At 41.3% G+C, this 24,029-nt stretch overlaps 1 protein-coding gene and 1 long non-coding RNA gene across 7 annotated transcripts; both read right to left on the bottom strand.

Annotated features, from left to right (window-relative positions):
• LOC113842417 (uncharacterized) lies at positions 1 to 3,177 on the bottom strand. The gene is made up of 2 exons (XR_003494921.3): positions 2,278 to 3,177; positions 1 to 1,266 (listed from the first exon to the last, which is right to left on the bottom strand). It is a non-coding gene; the product is annotated as an uncharacterized lncRNA (long non-coding RNA).
• Positions 3,178 to 4,536: 1,359 nt separating this feature from the next.
• Positions 4,537 to 20,332, bottom strand: TCP11L2 (t-complex 11 like 2). Of its 6 annotated transcripts, none has more exons than XM_027449708.3 (12): positions 20,126 to 20,267; positions 18,655 to 18,785; positions 17,930 to 17,969; positions 16,645 to 16,814; positions 15,179 to 15,311; positions 14,129 to 14,249; positions 13,215 to 13,435; positions 12,523 to 12,659; positions 11,311 to 11,498; positions 9,745 to 9,926; positions 7,665 to 7,837; positions 4,537 to 7,107 (listed from the first exon to the last, which is right to left on the bottom strand). In XM_027449708.3, the coding sequence occupies exons 4-12, from the start codon at positions 16,778 to 16,780 to the stop codon at positions 6,863 to 6,865; spliced, it is 1,536 nt and encodes a 511-aa protein (XP_027305509.1). In that variant the 5' UTR covers positions 16,781 to 16,814; positions 17,930 to 17,969; positions 18,655 to 18,785; positions 20,126 to 20,267; the 3' UTR covers positions 4,537 to 6,862. The 6 variants fall into 6 exon arrangements, with proteins under 6 accessions (XP_027305509.1, XP_071894469.1, XP_027305494.1 ...); XM_072038368.1 differs by lacking the exon at positions 20,126 to 20,267 and adding an exon at positions 19,525 to 19,724; XM_027449693.3 differs by lacking the exon at positions 17,930 to 17,969 and having other exon boundaries at positions 20,126 to 20,332.
• Between the last annotated feature and the right edge of the window lie 3,697 nt (positions 20,333 to 24,029).

The raw sequence follows: 24,029 nt of genomic DNA on the forward strand, positions 1-24,029 counted from the left end.
CATATCCAAGCCACAGTTGGGATCTCAAGCTCTCATCTCAATTTGACTGGCTCATAAAGTTGGCAGTATGCATAAAGTTGTTAAACAATCCTTTCCATACTCTTTAGCCCTAATGTCTAATCTGTGGTGGTTTGCAAAGGAGTTTCTGTGCTTGCAGGGATACGTTGAAGTAGTTTTGTGGCAATGCAATGTAGTTTTGGCAGTTGTCTTGCCCTTTTATACATCTGTAACCTCCTTCCTGCATCCAGAGGAGAAGCTGTGAAGCTTGACGTTACAAACCTCTTACGCAGAATATAAACCCCACAAAGTTAAGGTAGTTGCTCATCTTGGAGGGGGTACGTTTGAATCCAAAACTCATCTTTAGGACAGAAGCAAGGTATTAAGCTCTTTATGTTAATAGGAACGTGAGTCTTTCTGCCTGGAACACAATTCAACAGAGCAGTCAACCATTTCTTTAGATTTGAAGATGCTGAAATGGACCCTGGGTTAAAAAGAACCAGTTCCCAGCCTGTCTCTAAAGATAGTTGTTTAGTGCTAAAATGTGAGTTTCCTTTCTGGTACGTGAACATCCTAGTCTTAAGATTTTCAGTACTCAGTCGCGTACCCCAGACTCTCATGTTTTGAGAGGGATTGTACTCCCCTTAGCTAATACGGGAATCCCGTTTTTGTGCCTCCAGGTGTAAGGCACTTAGAAATCATTGCGGATTGTGGTTGTTGTCAATTGCCACGTAAATTAAGGCCATGCAAGTACCTTCTACTCTTTCATTTTCCCTTTCATTTGTTGTCCGGTTACTACTCAATATTACACATTTGGTGAGAAGTCCTAAAAAAAAACATTACATCGTAATGTTAACAACTCTTGTTTTTTCTTTCTCTAGGTCTGCCAGTAGCTGACAAGGCAGAAAGATGACCTTTTCTCTTCTATTCTTGTTAAGTTAGAGGCAGTGCCCACTTAAACTGTGACTGAGGCTCTGCGATGGTGCAAGTCTATCTTACTTCTTCAAATTCAGTGATGCAGCCGGAGTTTTCAGTAATGAACTTTCAAGGATTCAACCACTTTAAAGCTTTTGGACAGTGGCAATTATCTGAAAACATTCCTACAGGTTTATCTTCTTCATTTGTGTTTGTTTGCTCTCTCCATCCCATTCAAAGCAGTCAGGACTGGTTTGCTTCCCTCTTCTCTGGAAATTTGCATTAGGAACCATTGTTCAAAACAGAATCCTGATCTGAGAGCACGATGAAAAATGTTGCACTCCAACTTGGACACTGGAGAGGAAAATGTTCATGTATACATCAGTATTGTACTCAAACAGCTGCTTACACCTCTTAACTTTTAAACCTGAGAAGCAACAGATAGTTTCTACACTGCCCTCGGGGATAGCGTACTCTTCTGTACTTTGCTTCTATACAAACAGCTCAAAATTTTAAAGTCATGTTGTCCCTCATACACCAAACAACCTTGCACGGCATTACATGCTCCCCCCCAGATAGATCTTGCCCTGAATGCAAGACCAGACAAGGAAATTATGCCAGCACGTAAAACTAACTTGTAAATACATCCCTTTTTGGCATTTTTTTGTTTTGATGCTTTGTGGGGCTTAGTTGTACTTCAGTGAGAAGAATGTCTTCTGGCATGAACTGAAATTATACCTCTATTTAAATCCAAACATTGTGGCATAATGTATCTTCTGCAATCTATCAATGTTAGTTTGTCATTCAGAATGAATAATGTACTCTGGAACATTTCTATTTTGTCCTTGAGTTTGTTGTTCTTAGTTCTGAAGCTGTCTTTCTACATACTAAAGATACCTGCCACTTCTCATATCTTCCCTCTTTCAATCTGCTACTTATTAAGAATATGTAAAATTGCCACCAAATCTCTTAATAGAGACTAAAATCTATGCATTTATTTTTAAAAATGAAAAGAATTTATATATGCTCACAAAAAGTAGTGACTTTATATTGAGTAGAAAATAGTCATTGACATAAAGCCGGTTCTTGGTTGATTATGAGATATTCCGGGACATCAATCCTCTTCTATATCATATTCTACCTCTGCAAAAAATCATAATAAATATACAGTATTGTATGGCTTTAAACACAAGTCTAGAAGCAGCAAGGAAAAACCTGGGAGTCTACCAGGAAAGTGGATCTGTCCCAGAATATTTTGGGGACCAGCTGAGAATCCATGTAAGTAACTTCACTGAAAACAGAGAACATGAAGGAAGTCCTCAAGGTTCCCAACACAAAACAACTGTAAAACCTAGCAACACTTACCTGCCAGCTTCTGAACTTGAGTCACTGCCAAGCTAATTCACCGAAAGTAACACCAACAGAATTTTCCTGTTCTGAGAAGTCACCACCAATGTAACTTGCTCATAGAGTCTCCAAAACTATTTCACAGAGATGATAAAAAACATGAAGAAAAAAGCAGCCTACTCAGGAACATGGAGTTCATTCCACCACGACTGTAGAAAAGCACCTTAAGTAACCTGAACCTCAAACTCCTCTGCAGTGGCAATTCTTCCCATAACGCCTCATGCTTCCTATATAGCAAAGGTCAAATGATCCCCACCTGGCAGATTTCTCTAGTGTGGAACCAAGAGACCTTGTGGAATAGGCTCATCAACCTGGCTTCAGTGTTTTAGGTTCAATTGCTTCTTATGGCTAATAGAAATAACCTGACAAGGGGCTTAGTGGTTAGAGTTGACCTAATGAATTAATTACAAAAGGCACATAAGGGTCATATTTCTGCTAGTTAGTCATTCTGTGAGGAAAATTAGTACAGAGCCTGTTAAAATAAGATAAATACACATAAATAAAAGAAAAAATAAAATGACCTAAAAGGCAAAATTGCCATCATAGATTTTCATCTGTCTAGTCACGACAGATAAAGAATATAGCAATCAGAAAGACTTTTCTTGACATTAATGTTGTTTAAATTTGCTTTTCTGAGATCTCTTTATGCAGGACTTTTCAAAATCTAGCGCCATGACCTCTGACTGCAGTATTTACTTTGGCTGCATATAAAGTATCACACATAAATGCCAGGATCCGGATCCTCACTCCCTATTCAGGTCAAGGACCGGGCTGAAAGTTTTGGCTTTAATTTGGTTACATGACTACATTGCTGTTGATGTGGTTTCCCCCAGCTGGCAGCTAAGCACCACACAGCCGTTCGCTCCCCCTCCTCCCTCCTTCTCTGGGATGGGGGAGAGAAATAGGAAAATGAAGCCTGTGGGTCAAGACAGAGGCAGTTTATTAAGACAGGAATAATAATAATAATAATAATAATAATAATAATAATAATAATAATAATAATAATAATGAGAATAGTACTGCTACTACTAATGTGTACAGAATAAGTGATGCACAGTGCAATTGCTCACCACCCGCTGACCAACGCCCAGCCTAACCCCGAGCAGCCAGCCCCCCATCCCAGCTAGGTACCCCTGTATATTGCTCAGCATGACCCCATACGGTACGGAATGCCCCTTTGGCCAGTTTGGGTCAGCTGTCCTGGGTCTGTCCCCTCCCAGCTCCTGCTGCACCCCCAGCCTGCTTTTTGGCAGGACAGAGCGAGAAGCTGAAACATCCTTGGCTTGGTGTAAGCACTGCTCTGCAACAATTAAAAGTGTGTTCATCCTAATCCACAGCATAGCACCCTACCAGCTCCTAGGAGGAAAATTAACTCCATCCTAGCTGAAACCAGGACAGCTGTTTTCTGGCAGGTCACAGGGAGAAGACTGGCTGGCCTGGGGGAGCTTCCGTACACCTGGCTTTTAGACTGCAGCCGAAGTGTTCCTCTAGATCTGGAAGTCTGAAGACGGCTGAGTGGTTGAAAAGCTGCCTAGCAAAGAAGGACCTGGGAGCATTAGTGGATAGTCGGCTGAATATGAGCCAGCAGTGTGCTCAGGTGGCCAAGAAGGCCAACAGCATCCTGGAGTGCATAAGAAACAGCGTGGCCAGTGGGTCTAGGGGAGCGATTGTCCGCCTGTACTCGGCTCTGGTGAGGCCGCACCTCAAGTACTGTGTTCAGTTTTGGGCCCCTCGCTACGAGAAGGACATGGAGGTGCTCGAGCAAGTCCAGAAGGGCAATGAAGCTGGTGAGGGGCCTGGAGAACAAGTCCTACAAGGAGTGGCTGAGGGAGCTGGGGTTGTTCAGCCTGGAAAAGAGAAGGCTCAGAGGAGACCTTTTTGCATTCTACGGGTACCTTAAAGGAGGCTGTAGTGAGGTGGGGGTTGGCCTGTTCTCACAGGTGCCTGGTGACAGGACGAGGGGGAAATGGCCTAAAGTTGTGCCAGGGGAGGTTTAGGTTCTTCCTGACATCCAACTTCTTTAATGAAAGGGTTGTTAGGCACAGGAACGGGCTGCCAAGGGACATGGGCATAGCTATGAGTGAATAGAGATAGAGGACGTAGATGAACTTTGTCAAAGAGCCACGTTTAGTGGAACAACTAGTTAGTTATTTGTGCAATTAGATTAAAGCTACTGATATAATTGAAGAGTTACAGAAAAAGAGATGAGCCACGACGTATTAGTGCAGTCCTTTATCTTCAGCATTTGAAATAATCCATTACATTTAAGAAACAATTTGCATAAATGACATTTCAGGACAAGGGTATCACAAACAATGCATACAAAACTTCATATATTTGCATTTTGACAAAAGTAAGCTGCTACAGAATGGCATCTTGTTTCACAAGGACAACTTCAGAGTGGAGGCAAGTGCATTTCAGCCACAGTAGCATAAACAGCATGCAAAACATGACTTTAAACAGATGCAATGTCCATGTTTGAAACATTAAATAAAAATTAAGATACATTGAACAAGCACTTGAAACATAGGCCATGCTATAAAATGCCCCAAAATTAAACAATGCAAGTAATGTATTATGATAGAATGGTCATAGTCACGTTAGACGTGTTCTTCCAATGTTCCTAAGACCCTGTTTTGGTTGAAGCTCAAAGTAGTTTCTTCCCAAGATGTTATTTCTAAAGACATAGCAAATCACTAAGACGTAATCTCCCATAATTGCTTTGGAAAAAGCATTCTCCTCCTACTGATTTTGAATTGCATTTCAAATTTTCATATAAAGTTGCACAAACCTGTTTTACCTAGTGGCATAATTACTATGTTCTAAGAGTTCCTTTCTCAGGTTTTTCAGGCTTCAGGAAACGTTCCCTTCAAAATACATACTCTGCTTCATTTTGTGCGATGTTTTTACAAGGGATAGAACAGAAGTGCACTAGAGCAATTTATTTTCTAACAAGGCATTTTGAAGAAAGTTTTCATATCATGTACCTGTGGCCAAGGTCCTTGGACACTGAGGAACAACTGGCTAGAAGTCATTTCCCTTACTAAAAAAAAGTACACAATTCTGTAAAAATGGACTACAAAACCACAGTGCTGGTAATGCCCTTTTTTTTTTTAGACCTTTATGATAGACATTACTAAATGTATGTACACAATTTGTGTGGCACATTAAACTTCTATGGGCAAGTTTTGTATCAATAAAAATAGACTAATATAAAATGTTAAAAACAAGCTATTTAACTTGTATCACATGATTTTATATATATGACGTTTTAAAAGGACCATTATATATTAAATGATCATTTTCAAGTACATTATGATTCAATTTCATAGACAAGAACATGTCTATACTAAGTATTCCAGCAGTATCTATTACCGATAATCTGAAATATGCAAAATATAATTCGTAAACTTAGAAGCTTACTTCCATATCTCTCCATTTTAAACCTACTCAATTTCTGTATGCAAGATTCTTGTCTTAAACGGGAACAAAGTATTGGAGTATTATCCGCACAAATTTTGGCACAAAAGCCAGAAGTACTTCTCACACAGACCCAGTGAGAATAAATATGATCATATTTTCAAGAATGACTAGTAATTTGGGTTTCTGCTTTGCAGACACAAGAATATCCAGAATACATTTTGAAAAACTTAGGCCCTCAACCAACAGAATACAGAAAGCAGAAATTGTTCTGCTGTACTCTAAGATCACTCCCAATGATAATATACTTTTGAGAATAAAAGTCAGAATGCCCTAAGTTAAAAATTCTTAATACCCATTAAGATCAAAGATCAGTATATACACAAATTAGAGGTTAGACTTAAGATCTGTATGACCTCCACTAGATAAATATTATATACAGACATTTGCTTCCCCACCCTAACCCCATGGCCAACATTATGCTTAAGTGTTTATCTTTAAATTCACCATTACAGTTGACAAGTATTGAATGTTCTCATTTAAAACAGTGAATGCTTCTTCTGTAACTGCTATTCTCAAAACAGCTTATAATACTGGCATTCCTTAATGTAACATAGGCTAAGTTCTAGCTCCAGTAATTGCAGGAGTACCAGAAGTTGGCCTAATATGAACCTTTTTTCTTCAAATTCTTTTCAGAATGATAGTTTTATTAGACTTTGCTCTAAAAAAATACAACATAAGCATAGTACTTTTTATCTACAAATTTGTCATCTCATAATTGCATTGCTATATGTAAATATATATTTTTAAAAACATTATGGTTTAATGGTGGCAAAAAAGTATTTTGCCAACTCTTTCCCACTGCAAATCGTAATAAATGCTCGCCTTGAAAGGTAGTATTTCACTATTACAAGTGGCACAATCCATTAAGCAGGCTTAGTCTAAAATATATATATATGTAGTTGAAATTAGTTTCTTTCCAGTGGACTTCAGAAACCATCCGCATTTTATAAGATGTTTCATTACCAGTCACTGGAGTGGTCTCTTCAAGCTGGGGAGTCAGATCACCATGTCTCTATTATGAAAACTGAAGGTAAAAGAAAGGGGTACAGAAATAGATTTTTCAATTGGTAGGTGCTTCTGTTTCTGTTTTCCCTATTGGTGCCTCAGGAAAAAGTAGTTTCCTAAGTATGTTTGCATAGAATGGTCCATACACTTGTTTATTAAAGTTTACAATGCTTGCATACTGAGATCCAACAAATTCCATCTCTGTCTGAATCACAGAAAGGCCTCCTGGCACAGCAGGCATACACTTCTGGAAACTTGGAAGAGCAAGCAAGCTTTTCATGAATAACTGGATCCGTTTATCTGAAACATAATATAAAGCATACTCAGAACAAATGTAAATGCAAGATGAAACCATACGCACTTCACAAGCACCCTGTAACTCGGCACAAGAAATCCAACAATATAGATAACTATACTCTCCCTTTCCCAAGCCCATCTTACGGACTGAAACACTTAAAGTTTTTAACAGCTGACTCCTGCAAGGCAGACCGAGCATAAGTCTGTTCAACAAGTTAGCAAGTCCACTTCCTTTCAGGTAAAAAAGGAAAACACTGGGTTTAAACCCAAACTGACAGAAGAGAGATGAGTATCACACACAATTTCTATATTCCCCTCAAGAAATCTAGTATCTCTAAGCAAGGACATTTAAACTTTCTAGCTACAACTAACCATGCTCTACAGCATACCAACAGCACAGCCCCCCAGTAAACAATATTTCTTTACTCTTTTGACATAGTATTTTACTGCTGTAAGAAAGTGGCTTTTAAGCATAAGTAGCTGGTTGAGATTGCTGGAGGTAAGTCTTAAACTTAGCAGCTTAGACACATACAGTAAGATAATTATGTGTTCTTACTAACCGATCAAGGAACAGACAGGATTATTCTCTTCAACAATACTAGCAATTTGACCCATTAAATTATTCTGTGTTTCTGCATTGAGAGTAGGAAGACCTCTTTCAGAGAGAGACCCATTCACTTTGCTGCAAATCTGGACACCAATAGCATTCAGAGCTTCCTTCAAATCAAAAGTTCTGGAAGAAAGAAAAAAAAAAAAAAGAAACTTTTATGGCTTCCGTAGCAGTTTCAGGTGAATTCACTACTCCTTTTTCCTTTTGTTTTCACTGCAGAGAGCAGGCTGAGAGAATATAGATGAAGTTGTCATTTTATCTTGCAGATGTGTACTTCTACAGATACATGAGAAATCTTTACCTGTAAGATAAGGATACTAATTGGGATTCAAATGGGAAAAGTCATTTTAAGTGTGCAGCGATGACACCAATTCACTTTGACCTTATGCTTACGTATTATCCAGGGCCAAATTCATAACATTTCATGAGGAAAAAAGTAAAATAACTTCATTTGAAACACTAAGACTGAAACTAAACCCATGAGACTTGCTTGTAGTGCAAGTTGCAGCAGTATTAGCAGCAGACAGATAGCTTAAACTACCTAGAGTAAGTTTGAAGAAACCGGCAAAAATGACTTGACGGATGTACTGCCACAGCCTCTCAGGTATTAGAATAGTCCAGTTGGAATGGATCTATAAAGATCATTGAGCCTAACTGGATGACCACTTCAGGACTAACCAAAAGTTAGAGTATATTAAAGGCATTACCCAAACATTTCTTGAACACTGACAGGCATAGGTAATCAACCAACTCCTGTTACAGTGTATGACCACCCTCACAGTAAAGAAATTTTCCTCATTACCTAGTCTGAACCTCTCTTGATGCAGCTTTGTACCATTCTTATTTATTCCGTCATTGGTTACCAGAGAGAACAGATCAGCAGAGTCCGGAGAAGGGCGACGAAGCTGGTGAGGGGCCTGGAGAACAAGTCCTACAAGGAGCGGCTGAGGGAGCTGAGCTTGTTCAGCCTGGAGAAAAGGAGGCTCAGGGGCGACCTTATCGCTCTCTACAGGTACCTTAAAGGAAGCTGGAGTGAGGTGGGGGTTGGTCTGTTCTCCCATGTGCCTGGTGACAAGATGAGGGGGAACAGGCTAAAGTTGTGCCAGGGGTGTTTTTGGTTGTATATTAGGAAGAACTTCTTTAATGAGAGGGTTGTGAGGCATTGGAACAGGCTGCCCAGGGAAGTGGTGGAGTCACCATCCCTGGAGGTCTTCAAAAGACGTTTAAATGTAGAGCTTAGGGATATGGTTTAGTAGAGGACTTTTTAGTGTTAGGTCAGAGGTTGGACTCGATGATCTTGAGGTCTCTTCCAACCTAGACATTTCTGTGATTTCCCTTCCTTGGGAGTGGTAGAGCAGTAAGATCACCTCTCAGCCTCCTTTTCTCCAGACTAGCAGCCAACCCAAGCGTCCTCAGTTTCTTCTCCTTGTAGGACACACCTTCCAGCTCCTTTACCAGCCTTGTTGCCCTCCTCTGGATGCTTTCAAGTACCTTAACATCCTTTTTATGTTGTAGAGTCCAGAACTGCACAGAATATCCAAGGTGAAGCTGCACCAATGCAAAATATATTGTGGAAGAGAATCACCTCCTGTGACTGGCTGGCTGTACTGTGTTTAATGCACCCTAAAATGCAGTTGCCCTTTTGGTTGCAAAGGCACGCTGCTGGCTCACATTGAGCCTGCTGTTGACCGGCACCCCAGATCCCTTTCTGCAGGGCTGCTCACTAGCCACTTGGCTCCCAGCACGTACTTGTGGCTTGTGTTATCAAGACTATACAAATGAACTTTAGGGCTAGGCTCCAAAGTCTGCGAAAGTTACACCATCAAGACTAAGACTTCATTAAAAAACAACTGTGAAAATGTGTCACATGCAGTGGACTTCCATTGTAGAGGGCTTCAGATGGCACTAAATTTTAATCTGTATCTATTATCAACAAGCAGTGGCTATGACATTTGAATTGTTCCCAGGAGTTCTCAGATCCACTTGGTTATTTCCTGTTAACAAATGAGGAGTGATAAACAAGGCCTTACTTCTTGCTCATGCCTTCAAGAAGAGGAACGGAGACCCTTTTCAGTTGGTCAGCAAAATCCGGCACATCTACAATTGCTGCACCCACCATATTGTTTGTTATGAGGCAAACACAAGCTATTATTTTTAACTGATTCAGCTTTTCTCTCAACTCTTGAAGACGGACTTCATCTGTTATTAGAGTCTAGAAGCAGAACAAGAATACCAGTTTAGGAATATGGAGGAAAGAGACAGGATTTAGTCATGAAACATTAACATTTTCAATTAACAAACATACAAAGTCAGAAGAAATAGCAGCCAAAGTGTTCTGAATATGAAGTACTGCACAAAGTGACATTATGAGTACCAGAAGTCAGTCTGTGGTAGGTAAGAAAAGTAATGCCTCCAGTTCAGAGAACACTGAAGAAACTGCTTTTTATTTTTCTTCACTGACAATAATTTGTGGCCAACAGTTCAGCCCACAATGTCAGATGCTTGGCGAATCCAGGGGACATGGAAGTGATCAGAGTTACAGACAAAACAGTCTTCTGGATTCAGCTGTCCTTTGAAAAATGCCATAATCTGCAACTGATGGGTAGTGATGAACAGCTGTGCATGACAAACCAGTTTAACCAGAGCAATTTCCACAAGCCACCTATAACCTACTACAAACTAAAAAGCCAGCTGATCATTCCAATAATGCAATTCCCACAGCAAGATCTGGTTTTGTGTTTTTTTGTTTCCTTTTTAAGGTTATAGAATGAGCTCATTATATAAAATCCTCCCCCACACACACACTGAGAAGCAGGGAATTAACATCCAGCTGTTTGGTAGTAATTTCATACTGTGACAATGTAACAACCTAGATCCAGAGGATATCTGTATATAGCTCTTATTCAAAATTGTTGAAAGGAAGGTAAAAGAAAGGTAGCATCCCTTTCTTCCACTCAAAGGGCATGCTAAGAGCATCCCTACATAGCTTCCAAGTTCTCTGCCAAGCCACTAACTATAGCTAAGATGTTCACTGCAGTTGATAATTTTAACCCTGACTGACAGCCAATTTCAAACTGGCTTTATTTAAAGCGGCAGAGGTCAGTAATCAGTAGCAGGAGGGAAAACTCAACGATTCTTGAAGCAGTAGTTTATATGCATTGAGAAATGGTGAGTATCTAATGTAGAGAGAGCTTCATATTTTTAAATGATTGAGCATAAGAACGATTCACAGCTTGATCCCACCAATCCCTGTTTCTGCTCTGAGGAAAACCAAGAAACCACAGACAGTTCTCTCAAAAAGAAAGCAAGCCAAATGCTGTCAGTACAAGGCCCAGCCTTTGGCCATGGCTCAGACTGCTCTTAGGGCAGAGCTGGTGAGCTATGACTAAATAGAGAGAAAGCACCCTAAACTTTTCTAGTTGATGATTTGTCTATCTCTTAGTCCAGAAAATGAGACTAGCATATATCCAATTTCACTATTCAGAAGATTAAGAACTGCAAGAGAATATTCATTTATTGTCATTAATATCAGGATTATTATACTGCAGGAATATTTTCTTATAGCTAGAATTCTGAAGACACTGGAACACACTTACTTCTGGAATTGTTTTGTGGTAATCCCATTGTAACAGTTTCAAGTAGCCATTGTTTAGCACCAGTGTAGGACTAATATTTGATTTAGAACTATGATCAGCACCAGAGGATGATGAAGATTCATCAGAAATGGATGACAATTCATCTTCTATTGATTCCTTTATCCATTCCGTTGTGAGATCCAGAGCACCTGTGCATTGCAAATCAGCAGATTTATTGCATGCTTCCATCAAAACAAGCAGTAGCTTGAGGAAGAGTTTCATATACATAAATAAGATTAAAGTATTTCTAAAAACTAATCATAGTGGATGCTAGGCCTTCATAGAAGTCAATTTCTCCTTCACTTTCCACTGACCATCCACTGATCACCTTAATATTCTAGCTAGTTTGCATAAACCCTACAATAAATTGTTAGATTTCAACCAAGATTTTGTAGGAGGAAAAAAGAAAATTAAGTCCAAGACCCCAAACCACTTTTTCCTCTTTCAGGGAGGCCATTTATTTGTTGGGGCACAAGGCTGGAAAGAAGAAGTGAAAGCAAGTATAACAATGAATGAAAGTTTTTAAAGAGTTCCTTCACAGTCTGTGTATATGAACACTGCAGACTTTATCAGTAGCTCAGGGTTCCCATTTTAGAAGCCTCTGCTTCAGATGTCAGTAAGCTTACTCCCCCCCCCCCCCCCCCAAACATTCTCCTAAAGACCACTTAGCACTATTATACAAAATCTGAAGTAGTGGATCAAGTTGACCTAAAGAAACTTTTCAGAGCCTGTGTTTTGTTTATTAAAAAGATACTGATCCCATCCCTTCCAACTTCCAGGCACATTGTTTTTCCTTGTTTACCTCAGACTATCAGATTTCCTGGCTACAAAAGAGAAAGTCTCACTTCTCGAAATGCAGGGCTACCGTCTGGAGGCAGAAAAGAGCCACTGTTGTTTCTTTAGATACCAATCAATCAGACAAATACAAATTTGTCAGAAAATGCCACAGGTAACAGATGAAAATGCTTAAAAACAGACTAAGCAATTAACCATTGGTAGCTTGCTTGTCAAAGAATTTTTTGTATTACTTTCTTCTTTTCCAAAGAAGAAACTGGAATTTTCCTCTAAGTAACTGTAATTGAGAGACTTCATAGCATGTCTTTAAATAGTTTGTTTTTCAAAAAAAAAAAAAAAAAAAGTAAAGGTTTAAGTAAAATACAGCATGATACCTACTTGGTGTTTCTTCGAGAATTTCCTGGAATTTTGTTCTTTCATAGTCCACCAAGTTACGCTGAAGGTATGGTCTAAGGCACTGAATTGTGTAATTGGCCATATCCATTTTCATCAGGTCCAGAACGTGGAATATTTGTCTGAAGAGAGGAAGTTTAAAGTAAGATAATTAGAATAGACTATTGATTTTAAACAGTATATGCATTAGCACTGTAAGCCCAGTTCTAGAAGAAGCCTCCTTCATTGGTATCAGTGTAGCAGACAACGTTACTTATTTACCAAGATACCCAAGGGAAGCATGCAATAAGCAGTTCAAGGAGGATCAGCAAGAATATGCCCTTTTAATTTTGTAAGGATGAAGAAGACCAAACCAGCTGTCTCAGAAATGCATTTTATTGTAAGAGTGCTTTTTTGTTGTTGTTCACTGGCTTAACTATTCAGATTTCATAGTTTTAATCTAGGTATTCTACCCATTTCATTAAGATAAACATAATATTCCAGTCGCAGCATGCCATAGCACCGCTCCCCCAGCTGTAATGCTTCTGCTGTAAAGCTTTACTTTGAAAACTGGTATTATGCAGATTGCCATCACTGAAGACTAGAACTTCCCCCCCCCCTTCTTCCACTGCCCAGTATGCTCTATCAGGTTAGAGATTTCCCCCCCACCCTCTGTATAAAAACAGCTAAATACCAACCTCAGCAATTCTACGATATTGTCAGTTGCTTTTAACTGTTTTATATCGTTGTCTCTAATTGGAGCACATAACTTCCCCATAGTATTGATGATGTAGTTAGCTAGCCCATGAATATCAACAGCATTGTGTTCTGCCTGCTGTCTTATAAGATCCGTATCGAGAACTTCACAAATTTGATTTTGAATTCTGTTTGCTCCAGGAGTCAGGAAAGAAAGAAGAATCTGAAGTAGGGGGAAAAAAATTGAAAAGCTTATCAATAAAATCAAAGCACTTCGTTAACATGCTAAAATATTAATTTCAAGTGTATTTAGCTGACTAACAAGATATATTAAGACTGGACATCATCTAAAGTAGCAGGAAAAAGCCGTATTAAAAGGATCACAGTACAGTTCTGCAAAAACACTCGAAGTCTGCTGACATGCTTTCTGGTTCAGACTCTTTCAAAAATCTTAAGTTAGTAAATGCTCACTCTACAGGGCAGCTTCCCCATTTTTGGAAGACTTAGTATTGTGAGAGGATTGAAGATTTTTATGTTCCTTCTTGCACTGATCACAAGGGAATCTATTTGGGCAGGTACAATCACATTTACACTCCTGGTCACGGAATGAACTCAGAATGTAGCCAAACAAACTAGTGGAGGTGCAAAGCTTTGAGAAAAGAGCTGACTTGCAGCTAACCACCCTGCAACAAAAGCTGATTGGACATACCACCATGTGTGTAGCCATATTCACTGTCAATACAGATCTATTTAGACACCTATTGCTACTGTAGTTCTGAATAATAAGTTTCTTCTTAGAAGTAGGAACATGAAGGTGTTGGCTTTTTTGTAAGTTAACATACCCTTCAGTGAAATAAGAGGCTCTCAGACCTAAGCTGCAAAAACAGTATTGGAGGGGGAGGGAAAAAGAAGTTACCTCCTTTATTTCCTCAAAGAGCTTGATAGCATGTTCATATTCCGGAGGATCTTCATTCAGTTCCGATTCCAAATGATCCCAAAATGCCTTATGTACAATTCGTTTCACTGTGCCCACTAAGCTGTGGAATAAGTCAATTACAGACAGAGAAAGAGACTACTAAATAGCTTTCATCCTTGGTCAAAGTGCTTTAGGTTAGCCTAATGACTTTTTGGAAAACACAACTCATTGACACTCGTCACAACCTGCAACACTATCTTTCTTGTGCTGTGGATCATCAGCTCCTAAAACATGATTTACACCAAGAAGTCTTTCCTAAAACATTACTTTAGGAAATGGTGCTAGCAATTCAGATTTAGACATACCTTCCCTTTTTCCTTATCAAATACATACTGATTCACTAACCTTGTGTGTTATGTGCTAAGTCTTAAAAACTATTCCTTTGTATAGCCAATTATCATTTAAGGGATTTGCACAATTAAAAACCTGTTTGTCTTTTTACATGTATGTTTTCCAGAGGAAAGATGAGGTGTTTTTTTAAGTAAAAAATGTCCGCAATCAAGGAAATTTTAAATATATATATACTAGGGTGGAGAACTTTTGCATCTCTTCTGAGGTAGTATTAGAGATAAGCTTATGAGGAGCTTTACCTTCTTATCACCATAGGACAAGGATGCTACTATAGGTTACATAGAAGCCCATCATTTCATCTTTTCCACAGACCACCACTCCTCATCTTCACTACGGGAATTGATATGGCCTTTCCACATTATATTTAAGACAGAGCATCATATTCTCCAAGACAGCATATCAACTCAGCTGGACTACAGAATTTGTTCTGAGCAAGACAGCTGACTCCTAGAGTTGTTATAAAAATCCATAGGCATTCGGAAATGCAACAGGTATGTGTTTTTTTTTGTTTGTTTGTTTGTTTTTTAGGGGTAGGTTGCTGTTATTTTGGTTTTCTTTTTATTTTAGGTGCTCCTGCATTTCTCCTCTCTTCTCAAACCCGCTTTTTTTTTTTTTTTTTTGCAAAATTCATATTCCTACCTGTTCTGTGGAAGGTCTTCATGTTTTATGCAGAAATTTGCATTTACAGCAATTTCGTGAGCTAATGTCAAGTCTGTCAGATTTCTTGCAGCTGCCATCAGTTCATCAAATGTAACCATCTTGGGAGGACTTGCTGGAGGAACAAATGATCAAGTCAAAACACTATAGTAGATAAACGCAATTGAAAGCTTTAATAAAAGTTAGCAGCCTTGCATGAAAGTAACAAGGCAATAAATATTGTTCCTTGATAACCGGACTCTAGTACTTTAGAAGAAACAAGCTAGGATTACCAGACCTTTATATCTTCTTAAAACACTAACTCAGGAAACTCCCAGCTTATCGGGGGTGTGTGCACACGGGTGGGTAATACCACGTAAACCTCATAACATTTTGAAAAGCAGTTTCATATTTTCACATCTTAACTGAGGTGGCTTTTTTCATTTAAAACAAGATCTTATACTCCACAGATTTTCTGTAGACTGTTCTACAAAACCCACCAGAGCAAAAGCACAGGCAGTAACAGATACCAGATTTCCATTATAATCCTGAGCACATGGTAACAGCTACATCATGTCTTTTATTGCCTGTAAAGAAGGTTCTGAAGATACTGACTTAAGAACCCCTCACTTATGTACCATAGCAGATGCATCATTAAGTTATACTCCCTTTTCACAAATATGTATCAAGGATGTGACAGAAACTTTAAAGCGTACTTGAAAGCAGGAGTAAGTTTCTAAAACCCAAGCTTCTAAACTCCCAAATTCTCTCATTTAATTTTTGTGATTGTCCTGTCATTAGTAGTCTTTGGAAGCTTAAAGAACCAGCTGCCAATTGCAGCTCCACTAACATACTGATTTTAATATAAGATTTCACTTATACAGATGCTAAATGAGTTGTGTGTATGATCTAAGAATGCTTAGAGATATGAGCATTAAGCACATTTTATGCAGGCTTTTATTTATCAGTGCTCATTCAAAATACCTTCTCTTGTGTAAATATGTTTTCTGTTTGATCCTGGTATTTAATCAAAGAATAAAAGCTATCGTATTAACTTCATGTACCTTTGTGTAGCCTATAAATTAGTTTTATAATAGATTTAATTTTTAACTGTATGGACCAAACAGAAGAAATCTACCCTTTGCATATAAAGTCATACATAGTTGGTTGAGTGGGAGGTGGGAGACTGCTACCAATGTTAAGATTAGTTTAAGACTAGGATACCCATGGTGGCTCACTCTCTTTAAGCTAAGGAAAGCAGCACACAGGAAGCCCTCACAGGTACAGCTATTAGTGGTATTGCACTCAAAGAGATGCGCTGCTCCACTGCCAAGAGAAAGCCATGCCTTTCTCTTAACACTGAAACACAGAATCAGACTCCGTGGTTCTACCCGCTATGTGAAAGAGCAATAGAATAGGTTAGTCTTCTGTGTCTCTGCATAGCCCAGGTAAGGTTGAAATATACTTACAAGCTGGAGAACTGGGTTTGCTTGAAGAATCGCTGTTAAAGCTCTGTCTTGAATACTCAGAGTCGCTCGAAGAAGCTGTGCTTTCAGAGAGGCGCGAAGAATCTGAATCACTGTTCTGGTCATCGCTGAGAGGCATCGTGATTCACTTTAGCTGATACAGTAAACAAGACCTGAAAGATAAAATACACATCTCACAAAAGCAGCACTTCCTATGTTTTTTGATTCTCAAAGCTGGGTACTGACCATTATACTGTGAACAAGGAAGAAGTAGTCACCTTTCTGAAAAAGTGTTATAAAAAGGATCTGGCTTTACACATGCAGAATCATGCAGTTATTAATAAATGACATCTCTACTTTCTGCTGTTTCATACCTTACTGACTCTAACATAACCATTCTGTAAAATGGTTAGATTTAAAACATAAAGGACCACCCACAGTAAATCCAAAGCTGCTTGCTGTCAGAACGTTGGAAGGTCTGTCTTAAAATGTAAAGGCACTCCATTTCTCACGGTGTTACATCATCCCACCATGTGACTTCACCATCAAGTAATTTTTAGCAATTAGCTTCTTTCCACAAAGAGACTGCACTGAGAGTATGAACTCTGAAGCAAACAAAGAGCTTGCTAGGGAAGAACAGGCAAATAATTCAGAATATTAAGCTTCTGGCAGGGCATCTCAGGAAGCCTGACCTGCTGCTTTAGGTGTCTCTTTGCTCACTCTCAGACTGACGATGGCATAGACTCAATAAGTACTCCTTCAAGGGAGGAAGTGTTTTAATTCAAACAGCAACTCTGAGCCTCTAGCACTACACTCAGCATATGCGACAACCTCATGAGAACTAGCATGCTTCATTGTGCTTCTGTCTGCATAAGGAAACTGCCTCCCAGGCAGATAATCCACAACTACATAGAATTTGGACGGCTGCATAGTTCAATGGAGATGATTAACAGTTCTAAAACAGGAAGCAAGTAGTATGTTAACGACCATATTAAAATGAGAAACTGGAAGTCAAGTCATAACTACTCCCAAAGGAATTTGGCCCAGATTCCAAAAGTAGCTGTCCATCTTTGGTTACGGCCACAAAGTATTCTGTAGTAGACTTCATTAAGAGACACAGCCAGTAACGCTTCTATCAGCAAGTTTAAGATATTTCACTTCCATGAGTCAATGTATTGTAGGGTTGAGAGGTGGACAAAAGGGGTAAGGATGAAGACTTCTTTATGTTGGCTCCCAGGATCAGCTTAGCATGTTTGACTTCTTGAGTACCAGCTCACAGTGGACATACCTTTAGAACTTGTTGAGTTATTCCACTGATGAGTACTTCCCTGTTAATTGAGATGATTAACAGTTAGGTGTTTGTTTCCTCCTCCTTCCCCAGGAGGAAGGAAGATGTATTTGAGTGCCTTTTTGCTACAATGTTATGCTGGGTTTTGTCAAGAGACTTATATCAGCAAGAACAGCTGACAGCTTATCAACTTACTGGGGAAGCCAGTAAGAGACTTTTAATCACTGTATAGGAGGTCATAGGTTCTAGACTTACAGCTTTAGCTGTGATACTTCTTTTAACTTTTATTAGAAGTGATAAAATCAATGTTCTAACAAAATTGAAAACAAACAGGTATTTAAAACAGTATTGTCTAGACAAGACAGCAAGTTGCTAGAAAACCTGGAAAACCAAAAGGCTCTGAGATTTGACTTGGAAATTGCATTTGTCTAAGTTACAATTATGAATGACTCATGTTCACGTTACGCAAGAATCAAGCTATTTCTTCTAGTAAAATTTGTGTTGCAGACCTCTAAAGCTGACTAGAAACTACTTGTGATGAGTAACCGAAGTGTAGAAACACTGCATGTTCCTGATACGGAACTGCTTACTTACAGTAACCCTACAGAGCCTGCAAAACATACATTAAACCCCCATCTATTACTTCTGGATCAACCACCAGAACACACTGTTTCCAGGTTTTCATCATGTAAAAAGCCTCTTTATGAATACTTTAAATAACTAACCTTTAAAAAGTTAATGTTGCATGTGGTCCATGGGAAAAAGTGATTAGCGTTGTTAGACGTGTACTGGCCCAAAAGGTCATGTGAATCCCTCGCCTAGTAAGAGCGCTTCGAGATGTGTCTAAGGTTCAGGTCTAGGTATTAAGAGAACACGGAAGAGATCAACAGCGATTAAAGAAAAATTCTCTCATAGTTCATACATCATTTTAAGATCTTTCACTTAAGTGTATAATTCCAACAACAAATATTCACATTAGTAATATTCAGATTTGCAGAGTGCTCCTAACAGAAGTACTAAACCAGGCACAGAAGCAAGTCAGCACTGCCATTTTCTATCACAGTCTCATACTCAAGACCAAGCAGTTAAGGTGGAAATTAAAATCCTGTATACAGGAAGTCTTCATATGGCACTTCTAGAAAGTATCTTTTGACAACAAATCCTTGCATCTCCAAAGACATTACCTATTTTGACGTACTGAGACCATGCCTGCTCCTGCACATATACAGACAGCAGACGTGCCAGTAGGGACCTTCAGAAAGTTTGCTTTAAATCAGTTCTAACCATGCAACATCTGAATAAACACCACAATACTTGCCATGGTAAGTATATTTCCTAGTAGCATGCCACAAACGGAATGGTAAAGGAAGAAAATGGGTGTAATCTGCAAGTTCAGAACATTATTGCTAAATTCAAAGTTTAGGAGAGAGAAGGTAGAAAGCACAAAGTAAACGCAGGTGAATACACAAGCAGCATCTGGATGCGCCATCTACAGTTTAACTGTGCTGCACAACAGCTAAAAAGGATAAAGGGAAGAGCATTCATTGAGAACATCAAAGAAGTACAAATCAGAAAGGGCTTTTCTAATTACTTACAACAATAGGGCACTGAGTTACTCCGTCCCTTCTTTACAGCATGCACTGAAAGAGCTCTGCCTTACGCCTTGGCAGGCAGCTCAGAGCTTCTCAGAAGTTACCGAGGGCCAGCTCACAAGTAACTTTAGGCGCAGATACTCTGAATAACACCGCAACCTCCCCAAATCGCCTCACGTTTCCCTGCTCCCCGTGCTGCCGGCGGGGCGCCCCGCGGAGCCCTCCTCCTCCCCCGGCCGGCTCCGGCTCCTCCTCCTCTTCCTCGGCAGCGGCCGAGCCAAACAAACAGCGTCTCCAAGGCTGGGCCGCGGGGGGAGGAAGAAGGAGGGAGGAGGGGAAGGGGGGGCGAGCTCTGCCTGCCCCGCTGAGGCGAGCCCGGCCGCCGGGACCCCCGGGGAAGGAGCCGGGGAGGGGAGCCGCGGCTCCGCGCTGCCGGCGAAGCCTTGGGGCTGCCCGGGCAAGGACAGGGCAAGGCAGGGCAGCTCAGGGCAGCCCGCAGCGGAGCCCCCCGCCCCCTAACCCGCCCCCCACCCCCTCAGAGCGGCTCCCTCGGAGCCGCGCTGGCCCCGCGGTGCTGGTCCCGGTCCCAGTGCCCCCCGCTCACCGCGCCCCGCAGCTCGGCCTCCTCCGGCGCGGCGCTCGCCGGGGCTTTAAACGCCCCCCCCGGCCTTATGTAGCCGGCCCGGGCGCTGAGTGCCTTCCCCGGGCGCGACCATCTCTGGCGGGGCTGTGCAACGCCGTCCTGCCCGCTCGCCGCTGCCAGCCCCAGCGGCTTAGGGCCGTGCTTCCCTTCGCGAATAAACACGGAGCCGCTCTCCTCGCCGTGCCCGGGTCCGAGCGGCAGGCGAGGAGCTGCAGGGGGTGAGAAGGGAGGGATCCTTTGGGGATCCCCCCCCCCGGCGCTGAATGGGCGCTGCCGGCGGTGTTTACGGAAGAGCCGCCTCGCTCCGCGCTCGCCCCGCTGAGCGCCGCCTCCCGGGGCCGCTGAGCCCCCACAGCGGGAGGAGGGAGGGCAGGGGGCAGAGAGGGGGCTGCACGGTGCCGGCAGGGGAAGGGGCAGCGCCTCAGGGCTGTGCCGCCCCCTCTGTGTGCACCTGGCTGCTCGGGGAGCTCTAACGAGCTTTGCCTGCCCTCCCGACTGAAGGGGGGTGAGCCCCCCGCCATCTTGTCCCCCCCTGCTACTGCCCCCCCCCGCCATCTTACCGCGGGGCGTTCAGCCGCCCATTGCTCACGGCTGTGGCATTGCGAGGCCCGCCGAGGAACGTAGCACCAAGCACGAAAACACTGTCATTATAAATGCCTGGCTGCTGAACGCACTGACCTCAGGCACCAGGTGATGACCCTGTCACGGTCACCGCCGAGCCCTGTCACGGGGGGGATCTGCGCTGACAGCGCCTCGCCTACCGGGAAGCACGGAGGGTGAAAGGCTGGCAGTCATTTCTGAGGCAGGGACTCACGAAATCAAGCCCTGTGGGATAGATACTGTGTTCACACTGACCAAAGCCCGCTGTAGGTCCTATTAATTTTCCCTCTGCCATAAAAGCGAGGTGCTTGCTCACAGAGATGCACAGCACCTGTCAGCCCTGCTGCTTTGCTTCGAGTCCAGCCGTCAGAGACATTAAATGGGATTAAGTCCACCAGGCTAATCCGCTTGGTTCCATAAGGAAAGACGGCATTTTAAATAACCATTTGTACTGCTTTGCCCCAGTTTTTGCATGTCGCGTGGCAATGACGATCAGACAGGCTCATACGAGCTTTGGAGAGGATGGACTGTGACAGCCTACAGCTGGACAACATTGTGCAGGGCTGTTTTCACTTCCAAAGACATTGTTTATTACCTGTTTCATCCATTTTGGACTGCTGATGCCCTTTGTTAGTTAACCAGCTGTATCATCTAAAACCGTACAAATAGCACTTGGAGCAAACACCAGGGCCGGTGATTCAGGGCCCATTTTGTGTACTCCCTCTGTGAGCCAGCAGTTGCGAAAGCCTGTGGTGCTCAGTGGCTCAGCCTGAACATGGGGGAAAAGGGATGCCCCAGCCTCACCATAGTTAGTAAACTAACTTCTGAAAATATACCAAAAAGGGATGGCTTTAAAACATCATTTTATTTTAGCCACAGCAGTGCCTTTCTGCCACGGCACATTAGCTGTTTTGGAGACCACTCTAAAGTACCTAGCTTTCTTTATGGCTCTACAGAGAGACAGAGGCATCTGTACGTATCACAGAGGCACTAAGGGCTTGCTTAAAGATTCCAGTGCAAAAGCCAAGAATAAGTTAGACACTGCAGTACCCAGCACTTAGCCACCTTTTTGGTTTCAATTCCTTCACTGTCCAGAGACAGTGAAGCTATAGGCTGCTATCTAGATCTTGAAATAAATTACCCACTGTGGAGATTTTCACCACAGAAATGTCACTAATTTCTTATCATCTGCAGCTTCTGAAATGTGAACCAAGAAAATAATTTTGCAGCTTTTAAATTCATTCTAGTCAATTAAGAATATCAGTGTCCATATCTAATGTAGGACATGCAGGCACAAGTTCAAAAGTTAGACTGGTGTCTCTCTTTGGTCTTAATTTTTGGCCTTTCATTAGAAAACCGCTGGTAATTGAAATGAAGGACTAATGCGTGCTCAGCCTTTGCATGCTCAGCCTTTGCAGCAAGTTACATCATAACTCTTCCTGACTGTTATCAGTAAAACTAGCAGAGGCAATAAAGCCTACAATTAACACACTGTTTTATCCTGCCAATAGCAGCACTGCTACCGAGTGGGTAAGAAGGGCAGCTGCATCTGGCCTCGCAGGTCAGAAATGTCCCATCATGTGGCTAACTGATGGTTAGAGTGGGAGGAGAGGGAAAGGACAAGGCGTGTTGTTGTTTACACCAGGGCCCATGACAACTAAGTTGAGAACATAACTTGAAGTCACAAGATATTTTGTCCTAATCCTAATAACTGAGTCAGGCATACTGGCTTTAGCGCTAACAGATGGATGTTAAGACTCTGGGTTGACTGAGAACATCAAGCCCAGATTTGATAATAGGCTCAAGAGTGAGACAAAAAGTCTACAAAGCAGGTGTAAAGATGCTTTCTCAGCCTGCTCTTCAGTTGATTTTCCTGGATGCCAGGGAGAAATAAGTCTTGTGAGAATGAAACAGGATTGTTGCTTTTTTTTCCCACTGAAGTATTTAGCTTCAAATTCACACAGAGGAATATTGAAATAATGGAATATTGAAACTTCTGAAAGAAAACAGTACATCAGTAAACATCCCAACAGTGCCAGACTGCAGCACCTTGCTACTTTACCACTGCAACAAAGTCCTAATGCACTCTCCCCTCAACACTAGTGATCTCTCTTTCTATACAGAGGAAAAGGAGAGTTTGACCCACTGTGTCAAATACAATAAGAAGCTGTCTGTAAAATTATATTCTGGCTTAGAAATAGTTTGCATTGGTTGGTTCCTTGGTGAGAAAAGCCTTAGTTAAGTCTTTGTCACTGCCAAGCCAGAGAAGGAGAAACAGTATGGCAGTTACCTACACTGCCTTACTACCTGAAACAGACTTCCATCCTTTGATGCCTAACACTGACAATCCTCTTGTATGCCCATGTCTCCATTTGTATGATAAACTCTATGAAGTAAGTTGCTTCAGAACAAAAATCCTGGGTCTTAAGGTACTGCTACAAAGCCTGGCTTTTCTAGGCCCTTCCTAAACAGAAATCTGAGATCCCAGTTGTCCTAAAGCGTACAACCACTAAGGCTGTGTCTAGATGTTCATTTTGGAAACTCCAGTGTTAGGTGCTTCATTTACTGCTGAAGATTTCTACTCCATCTGCATTGAGATTTCTACTCCATCTGCAAACTCAACCATTTCAGTGCAAACTCACCTGTATCACCTTCAGCCACCTCTGGCAGGTATTTAGGACAACCTACTGACCCTGTGTGAGTGCTCTGCTCCTTGCTAGGGTCAGGGCAATCAGCTAAATTCTGTTATGGCACCTGTAACCTGCAGTCCCTGAATGGGACTGAAGAATATTCAACCTAAAATTTACTGGGAAAAAAAAAAAAAAAAAAGTACTGGAGTACTGGGAATCAAAGCAAAAACCAAGAAAAAATGTCTTCCAAGACAAGACTCACTTGGATTTTTTTTTCTCTGATCAAATAGAGGAGCAGACAAATTAGCACCCCAAGCCTTTATCTTGCAAGGAATTATGGCTTGCATATGTATGTAATGAACTTCCAGTCATGGAATGATTCTTGGCAAGCAAATGCATTTCAGAATAACAAAAAGCACAAGAAGGAAATAAATCAATTTGGCACTAGCAGGTCAACAGCCTAGGTACAGGCAGCACTGGAAGGAACTTGTTGCTACTTACATTCTGTAACGTCTTAGAAGCACTGAAACTACATGTAAGAGATTTCTGCCCAGAAACCTAAGTAGAGCTTTAAAGCTTTATTTTCATTGATTGACTCTATGTCTTGAACAGAATTACTCTTTACTTTCATTCCA

This window comes from Anas platyrhynchos, chromosome 1, assembly GCF_047663525.1.
Source record: "Anas platyrhynchos isolate ZD024472 breed Pekin duck chromosome 1, IASCAAS_PekinDuck_T2T, whole genome shotgun sequence".
Classification (NCBI taxonomy): domain Eukaryota; kingdom Metazoa; phylum Chordata; class Aves; order Anseriformes; family Anatidae; genus Anas; species Anas platyrhynchos.

Excerpts from the sequence above, each read along its gene's own strand:
- TCP11L2 (XM_027449693.3), bottom strand. The coding sequence starts at position 16,780 with ATGCCTCTCAGCGATGACCAGAACAGTGATTCAGATTCTTCGCGCCTC. Across the intron at positions 15,312-16,644 it reads CAAACCCAGTTCTCCAGCTT|CAAGTCCTCCCAAGATGGTT; the intron begins GTAAGTATATTT and ends TTGTTCCTCCAG. Across the intron at positions 7,108-7,664 it reads TCCTGTCTGTTCCTTGATCG|ATAAACGGATCCAGTTATTC; the intron begins GTTAGTAAGAAC and ends ATTATGTTTCAG.